Source organism: Balaenoptera acutorostrata, chromosome 2 (genome assembly GCF_949987535.1).
Source record: "Balaenoptera acutorostrata chromosome 2, mBalAcu1.1, whole genome shotgun sequence".
NCBI classification, from domain to species: Eukaryota; Metazoa; Chordata; class Mammalia; order Artiodactyla; family Balaenopteridae; genus Balaenoptera; species Balaenoptera acutorostrata.
The window spans coordinates 156,933,336-156,943,184 of record NC_080065.1 but is presented as its reverse complement, the minus strand read 5'-3'; the positions used below and the strand labels follow the sequence as shown (position 1 = coordinate 156,943,184).

The window sequence follows — 9,849 nt, the reverse complement described above, 5'->3', positions numbered from 1 at the left end:
CTTGTCCGGCATCTGTAAAATGGGTGCAGCTTCAGAGACCCTCCAAACGAGACTACGGAAGGCCGTGGGGAAGGGCGACGAGGCGAAGTCTCCAGCCCTTGCCCAAGGCCGGCTGCTTCTTGTCCTCAATCCCCTCCGGGGACGTTGGCCGGGCTGAAGGTCCACACTCACCCGCCTGCCTCCAGAGCCTCAGGCGCTTCCTCCGGCCGAGGTGGGGCCTCATGTTGGGAGACGATCCAGAAGGAGACGCCCATGTGGGCCTCCCAGCCTACTCGATTCCCGTTCTCCTAAACTCAGCTTCAGGGCCGCGTGCCTGGTCCGGGTATTTCCGCGCCGCGACTGTGCCTCACCGTCCTCCTGGTGTGGGGACTGGGAGCTGTGCCCCTTAGCGGGGCGTCCTCGGGCTCTCATCCGGCGCAGCCGCAGTGGAAACGGCGGCGACCTCCTGGCTTTGCACAGTGGGAGGAGGGCGGTAGGCGCTAAAAGCCCTGGCTTGGCTCAGCAATTCCTCCCACCTGTTGGGGGCGTCCTCACTGCCCTGGGTGCGCGTGGTTGGGAGACAGTCGCCACCCGGCCACACACAAGTGGGCTGAGCCCCCCTAACTTGAAGAGACCCCTAGCCGTTCTCTGGCTGGGCAAGGCTTCGCTGGGACAAAGCGCTCAGGGAGAGCAAACGCCCGCGGAGTCACTGGTTGGGGAAAAACTGCCCCCTCCTCCCTAGGGCCGCAGCGGCACTGGGTCCCTGTCCCGGGCCTGCCTGAAAGCCCACCCCGGCGGGCCTCTCGTTCAGAGACCTTTGCGCAAAGTCAGGCACCAGAGAGGGAAAAAGATGTGTGTGCATTCCCCAAAAAGGCCCGAGAATCGAGGGTCCCTCTGGTAGAACAACAAACATAATTTAGAAAAAAACAAAAACCACTAAGCCCTGTTATGGAGGAATAGAATAAAAGTGAGGGAAAATAGAAAGCGATGCCAGTGCCCGAGGGATGGGCTGCTTGTTCAGCAAAGGCAAAGAAGGTCGCTCTGGTTTTTAGATATTCAAGTCCCCAGCGGAAGGGCCAACCTTTCCCATCCTGATGACGGCGTTTACTACGATTTTTTTTTTTTTTTTTTTTTTTTTAGCGGAGAAAATAGAAGCATTTCAGGAAAACACCCAAGGAAGAGACCTGAAGCTCTGAGTCACCCTAGTTCTTCGCTGGGGTGTCTGTGAGTCCCCAGGGCTTGGAGGTGGGGATGAGGGCAGAAACGCTGCAGCTCCAGCTCTTTCTTAGACTCCCTCCCCTTCCTAGAGGCCTGCCAGTGCAGACAATTCCGCTGCCCGCCTGCAACGAAGGCGCCCAAATACCCGAGCCCGCAGGGTGCCGCGAGGCCCCGAGGGAGGCAGGGCGATGAGGCTGGCGGGGCTGCTACAGGGCCTCTGGGATCGCACCCAGAAGGGTTTAGCCTTAAGGAGCACCAGGGAGCTCGGCCTGGAGGAGGGAAGGAGAGAGACAGAGACCGGGACGGAGAGAGGCAGAGGCAAAGAGATTTTGGAAGACAAGAAGGGGAAAACAAGTACAAAAAGAGAGGAGGGAAATAAGGAGAGAGGACGCGAGAGTCGGAAATGGGAGAAAGGATAGGACAAAGAAAGATGAAAAACTGAAAGCAATAGAGAACGAACTATACAGAGGAACATAAAACTGGAAAGAAAAGTTAAAAAGATATAGTAACAGAGACCAAGAGTACCAAATAGAGGAGGAAACTGAATATTGTGGAGAAAGAAATGGAGAGGCCAGAAAATAAGAAAAGTTTTAAAAAAACTGAAAGGGAGAATGATAAAAGGAAAAAAAATCAACGAGCAAGATGAAATGTTCACAGACGCTGCGAGTGTGTGTTTGTCGTTGTCATAAGGGGCCACCTGCTCCAGATCTCGTGATCCCGAAACTTCTAGCTTTTGAGCCGAGGTAAAGCGGGTGTACTGGGCCACGCCGCTTTCACACCTGGGTTTGGGGTACTGGGCGTTCCGGGCGCCCCGCCCCCTCCTGTCTAGTGACGCCACCACGGCGGCAGTGAAGTCACATGACATCACGCTCCACCTGCGGTCCCACGCAACCCAGAAGGGCGAGGGTGTCCCGGGGTTGTGCGCTACACTTGCTCCCCAGACGCCGACCGTTTGGAGAGCCAGGAAGCGCGCCTGCTCTGCGTGCACAGCCCGCGCGCAGTGCGCCCAGATCCTCTCAAACCGGTCGGAAGGGCCCGCCCAGGGCCTCTCTAGAGAAAGAGAGAGGACAGTGGGTTGTGGGCTGTGGGAGGGAGGAGGCGTGGGCTTCGCGTCCCAGGAAGTTCGAGGTCACCGTGCCTCCCACCCCTTAGGTGGGTTTGACTTGGGACGGCCTAAGTACCCGTCCAGGCGGGGCCTTTCACTTCCCAACTCTGCATGGCACTGCTCTGCGACCTCTGAGCCTAGAGTGCCCTTCCCACGTCCACCCCATCCCGCGGGCACCCGGACTGCGGGCGGCCGGCACGCACTGACCTGCACCGCGGATCCTCCGCGGGGCCCCGAGCCGGGGTTCGAGCTGAGGCGAATACCGACGAGGCTCGGAGAAGTGGACGCGCGCCCGCACACCGCCGCTCGGCCTCTACCGCCGCAGGGGTGGGGCGCAGGGTCGGGGGTCGCCGAGCATTATTGGAACGAAAACGAAATAAAAGCGGCGTTAAGTGAAATAGCTAACTTTTTTATTAAATAAAACGACTTAAATAAAAGGAACGGAAAAGGAGAAGGGTGGACCCAGCCTCAACGCAGGGTGCCCCAGCCCCTGGCGCTTCCCCCAGTCGCCTGATCGGCCGCCCCTCCTCCAGTGGCCCCCGCGGGGGAAGCAGGTGGCCGGTTTCTAAAGAAAAAAGCCAAAACTTTTATTATTTACACGTTTGGGCAAAAGTACAAAGTATAATACAGGCGCCCGGCCCGGGGGCTGCGGGCGAGGGGCGGAGAAACGTAAGGCGCTTTCTTTGTCAGGCCCGGGCCTGGGGCGGGACTGGGCGCGGGGCGGGGGCTCGGATTGTGCAGTCGCGCGGAGCCCGGGCCCAGCCCCCCCTGCGCAGGCGGCGGGGATGCGGCCGCGCCCCGGGGCCTACTTGAGCTTGGCTGGCCCTTCCCGTCTCGGCCTCTATTCCCCCCCAGCCCGGCTGGGGGGCCTGGGCGCCCCGCCGGGTCGGGGCGGCGATACTTGGTGACGGTGCGCGCTGGCGGCTCACACCAGAGAGGTGACGGCGGGGACCTTGGAGCTATCCTCCTCCCAGGGCTGCAGATTCTGCAGAGCAAAGAGCGAAGAGTTGTGCAGACAGAGCGGGTCGGGCTGGATAGAGTCGTTGAGGCTCTTTTGGAAGGCGTCGTGTTGCAGCTGCAGCATGAGCCGACTCGCCTGCTGCCGCTCCGCCTCCCGCTCCTCCGCCGTCTGCCGCCTGCACCGGGGGAGGGAGAGGGACAGCACCGTCAGGCACCCGGCACCGCGGGGCCGCCGGCGGGGCCCCCACCCGCCCGGGAGCCAAGGCCAGCCGGGAGCCTTGAGGCGCAGAGTCAGTCTGCCTCCCCGCCGGCGTTGTGCGCCGGGGACCCGCGGGTCCGGGGAGTGGGTTGGGATCGTTTGTTTTTGTTGTGCGCGGGGAGATCGCCGGGAGGAAACTCCGCCCGCCGCCCACTTGCACACCCGGGTATTGTGGCTTCGCCAACAACAAAGATTGTTTCTTTGCGGGGTAACAAGGGCAGGGCGTGTGTGTAACTGACTAGGCCCTACAGGCAGCCGGGTCACTGGGGTCCGCGGGTGGGCGGGCAGGCTCTGCACCTCGCGGTGTCCCCGGGTCCGGTCAGCCTCATCCGGTTCTCCCAGGCTCTGTCTCAAACCCCTCTTGCAGGACGCGATCGCTTCGCCGTTCACGGGTTGGATCGAAAGAGCGATCGGATAAAAACAGGGCTGGAGTCGGGAAGGGGAGCTAGAGCGGGAACCCGGAGCCCCGCGCGGATTGTCGGGAATCGGAAAGGCAGGGGGCAAGCGGGAGGGTTTAGCGGAGCGCGAGAGGCCCGGGATGGGGTGGGGTGTTGGGGGGGAGCAGGTGAGAGGAAACCGAGCGAGCGCAGGAGACCGAATAAAACACCGAGAGAGTTGGAGAGGCTCAAGAAAGCGACACAGGGATGGGAATGGAGGAGAATTCCAGACGCGGGTGAGGACAGGCGCGCGGGAGGGCGAGCTGGGAGATAAAACCTGGGAAGGAGGGGGGAGGTGCAGCCCTAGGAGGGCGAGTAGGGGGTAGCTCAGGGTGGGGAGAACGCGAGGCTCCGGCACGGGGTGGGCGAAGGGCCGGTGCAAGGTAGGCCGGGCCGGGCCTCTCTCACCGCCACTTGGTCCTCCGGTTTTGGAACCAGGTCTTGACCTGCGCATCCGTCATTTTGAGGGACTTAGCGAGCGCCGCCCTCTCGGCCGAGGCCAGATACTTCTGGCGGTGGAAGCGCTTTTCCAGCTCGCAGATCTGCACCCGAGAAAAGGACGTGCGCGGCTTCTTACGCTTGGGCGGCGTCCTGTTCTGGTAAGGGTGGCCGATGCGCCGGGTCACGGTGAAGGGCGTGAGCGCCGCCGCCGCTGCGGAGACACACGAGGCCCCCTGAAACCCGGCCCAGCTCGACTGCCGTTCAGGCACCATGCGGACCCGGTGCCGCCCGGTGGGGCGCAGAGTACTACGCTATTTCGTTGGTCCCGAGGGTCCCCAGCGGCACCAAGCCGGTTGGGAGATGCCTCCCTCTTCCCCCGGGCACAGGCTTATTTCCCCCAAACTCTCTGATTTTTCTCCCCTCTATGGTTGCCCGGGGCCCTGGGCGCTGAGGCCTCCACCGCACTTGGGCCTCCGGAACCGTTTCCCCGAGTGAAGCACGTAGGGCGCGGCGCCTCTGGCCCCGGGAGGGCCGAGGCCCGGCGCCTGTTTGGACACCCTGCTCACCTGTGAAACGGTCTTTTACGAAGCGGCGGCTGCTCTCCATCCAGGGGAAATTGAGGCCGCCCAGGCTGGAGACCGTGGGCACGGAGGGCATGGCAGGCAGCGCGCTAGGCAGAGGCGGCGGCACGGCCCCAGGCAGCGGCCTGTGCGCTGGCACTCGGATCACGCCGGCGGGCGCCAGGCTCAGGTTGACACTGTAAGATCCCGCGTCCTCGAAGGGCGCGCCGAGGCCAGCAAAGGAGGTGGGCAGAGACGGGTATGTGGCGCCCGGACGGCCCCCGGGGGGCCCTCCCAGGTAGTTGGCGCCGTCGGGGCCCCGCGGGGCTGGTGCGCTGTCCTGGTCCGGGCTGTTGAGGATCTGGTCGATGCCGAAGCTGATGGGCTCGTGCGGGTGCGGGGTCTGCGCGCTGGCGGGCGCCTCCATCCTGGGCGGGCGGAAGGGCTGGGCTGGGCTGGGCGGGGAGGCGGCTGGGTCCCCGTTACGGCGCGGCCATGGAGCGCCCGGCGCCTCTCGTCGCACTGAAACTTTGCCAAGAGTGCGCGGGCCCGACAGGCTCTGTGTCATCTTTCTTGAACCGAACCTGGAGTTTCCGCTGCTAATTCCTCTCCCGCCGCAGCCATTGGCTGCGATCAACAAGCCTCTCTCCTCCCATTGGCTCCTGGCTTTCAATAAAGGCCTAATTCATGGAAATAGGAGCTTAGGGACTGTTCCAAGGTGACATCATTTTAACAAACGAACAATAGGTCAAATTTATTAGCCGGGATAATGGGCGGCGGATATTAGCGCCCGAACCACAGCCTCCCAAACCCGAAATCTAACGAAGCTGCAATTAGGAGACGTTCCCCGCTCCTCCCGGCTGGGGCCGCTTCCCGGCCGCCGCGCGGGGCGGGCAGGGCGCTCTGCTGGTGAAATTGTCGTTTGCTGAGGGGGGTTTCGTTTTCTTCCAAATTTTTTTTTTCATCTGAGCAAAAACCAAACCATATGAATCCTTTCAATTACAATGGAGTTGCAACTCCGGAACGACCCTGCGGAATCTGCGGCAGCGTCCTGGACACCCCACCGCCTCGGGAGCAACGAAAGGGGCGCACCGTGGGGCGCAAGCTGTGCGCTGCCTGCGCGCGGGGTGAGGACAGCACCGGAGCATGCCCCGCGCTCCCGAGGACACCGACCCGCGTGGGGAGAATTCGCCCCCGCCCGGGCTTCGGCCGCGGCGTCGCGGCCACTTTAGAGACGCTCCCTGGCACCCACCCGGCAAGCGGACCGAGGCGAGACTCTCAGGTGCCCACGCGTGCCAGGCCCGGCTGAACGGGACCCGGGGTCGCCCGGTGGGGAGCGAGATCCGGTCCCTCGAAATTCGTTGCAGGATGGACGGGACTGTGGACCCGCGGGGAGACCTGCCCGTGGCGCGGCAGGTGTCGAGACCTGGGGTTCCCGAAGGGCAAGGGCGGGGAAGGCTCATATTTAGAGCAAATAGCGGGATTTCTTTGGGTAACCCTGGGCGCTGAGACCACTCCTTGCTTTGCCCGCGCCCTCGGAGGCTGTGCAGGCGGGCCAAGGGGCACCGGTGACAGGACGGCGTGCAGGGCGGTCAACCCACCTCCCCCCGCCTCCAGTCTCAGCTGTCTCCCCAGGGGAGGTTTACAGAATCGTTCTCTACCTGCTAATTCTAAAATCGTTCGGTGCAAAGGATAAAGGACTGCTGACCCCTTGGCAGGGCCTCCCTTGCGCTCCTCGTCTTGCCAACGTGGTGAGAGCTGGAATGCTCCATTGGCAGAAGGGTGTTCGTATTTGGGCCAGGTCACATCCTAGCTGAGTGACCTTGAGCAAGGGACTCATAGCTTTAGGCTTTGGTTTCCTCGTTTGTAAAACGGAATGCGTGAATTGCGAGATGGTCGCGAGCAGCGAGTGAGATGTGGAGAGCGCACGGGGTTAGGGCCTGGCAGGTAGTAGGCAACAGGAAGCTGCGGCTGCCCTCCCACCACCACTCCCCCCCCCCCCCAGCGTGACAGTTGATGTGTTATTCTTAAGATTCCTGTTTATTTGTTTGCAGTTTTATTTTATTTGCGGAGGCTCAGTATCTTGGAGAGAGAGGTGTATTTGTCTACCGTGGGGTCAGTCTCAGGGGGCCAGGAAGGGCAGGGGGTGGCAGAATTACTAGATTCTTCCTAGTAATCTGCCCCCAACGAGGAGAGGCCTCAGGACTTACAATCTTAAGGCCTGGAACCCTGAGTCAACACCCCCTCTGTGACCTTGGGCGAGTCTCTGGCCCTGGCAGAACCTCAGTGTTGGGTGGGGAGGATGAGGCGTCTGGGCAGAGAGGGGTGAGGAGAGCAGGGCGCCTGGGCCCTGGGCAAGCCCTCCTCCACTGCCCTCTGCGGACCAGGACCTTCAGATGGAGTCTCGCCGTTGCTCTGGGCTGGGGGCCTCCTGCTTCTAATTCAGGCTCTGCCACTGGGGGGCCTGGGGGTTGTGGGGTCCCTCTTGCATCTCCTGGAGCCTCATTTTCCTTATTTGTAAAACAGAAAGGGTAATAGCTACCCCCAGGGTGGCTGTGAGAAGTAAATGAGAGAAGGTCTGTGGAATTGCCTGGGAGACACTCTGGCGGTTATGTAATAATAACTTTAATGGCAACAGTAGAGCAACTGTGAGTTGAGAACTTAGCACGTGCCAGGCAAGGGCTGGGGCACTTATTTATTCCTCACGACAACCCTGCGTGGAGAGGGCTGCTCTCAACCCCGTCTTGTGCCTGATGAGGGGACGGAGGCTCAGAGTTCTGAGACTCACGCCGACTCAGAGGCCGGTGAAGGCTCTCCACCAGCAGCTCCGCTTCCTTCCTGGCTTCCAGAGCCCTGGATCCCAGGCCTGTCTTTGCCGCTTGCTGGCTCTGTTACATTGAACAGCAAGGCCCCCGCTGCACAGGTAGGTGGGCGGGCACAGAGATAGGGAGAAGATGCGGGTGGTGTGGCCAACATTGCTCCCAGGGCATGGTGAGTGGCCCAGTGCTTAAGAATTGGATTCCCACCTCTGTTTATCAGCTGTGGGCTAGGGAAGTCTCTTTGTGCCTCAGTTTCCCCATCCGGTAAAGCACCAGTACCAACGTCGTGGGATTGAATGAGCTCATTCAAGTAAGCATTGGGCACAGTGCCTGGGGTAGGGAAGGGCTCCACCTCACTGTGCCCCGCTGCCTGGGACCCTGGGCTTCTCAGGCATCCAGCAGTAGGCGCTTTGGGCCACTGGGCACAAACCCACCTTCTTTCCCAACCCAGACAGAACAGAGCTGTTAGGCAGCTCAGGAAAAGGAGTAAATGGCGCGGGTAGCAGTTCCCGGGACAGCGTTTTCAATGTGTGTTCCGACCAGCAGCACCAGCATCACCTGGGAATTCGTTAGGAATGCGCATTCTTGGACCCTAGCCCAGACCTACTGAATCAGAAACCCTGGGGTTGGGTTCAGCGCTCTGTGTTTAACAAGCCCCCCCCAGGTGATTGAGACGCCTGCTCAAATTCAGAAGCCAGTGCCCAGAATATTGCCCATTTCATCCAAGTTTTCAAATTCATTGTAACATTGTGGGAAGATTCTCTCCTATTTTGAAACTCCCATGTTGAATCTGTGTTAACATCCTCTGCATTTCGTTCTCACTGTTACTCAGTTGTGCCTTTTGATCATAATTTGCCAAAGGTTTGTCTATTTTATTGGTCTTAAAGAAAAGACTTTTATTTCATTATCCTCTTTTAAAATATCATCTCCTTCAGGAATGGTTTGTTTTATTTTTATGCATTAATTTCTTCTTTGTTTGTTGAGGTGAAATTTTAGTTCCTTTTGGTCAATCTTCCTTGTTTTTTATTAAATACATTTAAGGCCAGACATTCTCCTCTGAGCACTGTTTTGGCCAAATATTGTTTGATATGTGTTTGGTGTTCCTGAAATTGTAATTTTTTGCTGTTCATTCTTACCTGCTATCAATTGAACAATGACAGAGATGGAGATACACACACACATACACACACACACACACACACACACACACACAGAGAGAGATGAGAAAACCTCTAAGAACTGGGAGCTGGTGGCCCAGACTCATGAGGCCAGAAAGACTTCCAGGATGCAGTGCATCCTCTCCTCCTCCCGATGGAGAAGATGGGAGAAGGGATAGCGCTGCTGGAGGTCTTGCTGGGTGTCATATAGGAGACAGAGGGGGGCTTTAGGGATGAGAGTCAGGATGTCGGCATTTCCAGTTGTCCACATGCAGGAGGACCCAGTTCAGGCTCACTCTACCACCGACTTCCTGTGTAAACTGGGACTCAATTTCCCTGTCTGTATAATGGGGTAGGGTTTGAATCAGGGCTCTTAAACATATTTGGGTCAGCAACCGAATTTGCAAGATTGATGAAAATATTATGGACCACTTCCGTAGACAAAGACACAAACCCCAGGTTGCATACCTGCCCACCCTCCATCCTTGGTTCACAGCCCCTAGTTTGGAGTCTCTAGGGGCCCTTCTATTTCTCATGATGGAAGGCTCTAAAGACACCTGCCCAAACTTATTCACTCATCCATTCATTTATTCAAGTATTTACTGAGCACATACTCCAATTTTCTGGACCATGTCCCAACTTTGGGCCTCCATTTCCCCATCTGATAGTGGGAGTAATGCAGTCTGAGCTCTTCATTGCTGCCTCCCCCGATAGGACTAGAGGGCATGTGGTGGGGAAGGGCTGAAGCTGGGATTGGAACCCAGGACTGTCTTGACTCCAAAGCCCATGCTTTCCCCTTTACCTCATACACCCATTTTTGCTCTGGGAGCAGGTAGTAAGGATTCTAAGTCATAGGAAATCAGTGGGTGGTCTAGGGGAAGGAGCCCCGGAGCGGCGTGAGGGCTGCCCGCAGT

The 9,849-nt window shown here is 59.1% G+C and overlaps 1 protein-coding gene across 1 annotated transcript; it reads right to left on the bottom strand.

The window, feature by feature from the left end:
* Nucleotides 1-2,734: 2,734 nt before the first annotated feature.
* Nucleotides 2,735-5,513, bottom strand: TLX3 (T cell leukemia homeobox 3). The gene is made up of 3 exons (XM_007171367.2): nucleotides 4,966-5,513; nucleotides 4,367-4,610; nucleotides 2,735-3,438 (listed from the first exon to the last, which is right to left on the bottom strand). Exons 1-3 carry the CDS (start codon nucleotides 5,384-5,386, stop codon nucleotides 3,228-3,230), a joined length of 876 nt encoding a protein of 291 aa, XP_007171429.1. The 5' UTR covers nucleotides 5,387-5,513; the 3' UTR covers nucleotides 2,735-3,227.
* Between the last annotated feature and the right edge of the window lie 4,336 nt (nucleotides 5,514-9,849).

What these genes read in the sequence shown, in the direction of transcription:
- TLX3 (XM_007171367.2), bottom strand. Translation starts at nt 5,386, where the DNA reads ATGGAGGCGCCCGCCAGCGCGCAGACCCCGCACCCGCACGAGCCCATC. An exon ending in CGTAAAAGACCGTTTCACAG is followed by an intron (nt 4,611 to 4,965) that starts GTGAGCAGGGTG and finishes GTGTCTCCGCAG; the next exon opens with CGGCGGCGGCGCTCACGCCC. An exon ending in AACCGGAGGACCAAGTGGCG is followed by an intron (nt 3,439 to 4,366) that starts GTGAGAGAGGCC and finishes CCCCCGGTGCAG; the next exon opens with GCGGCAGACGGCGGAGGAGC.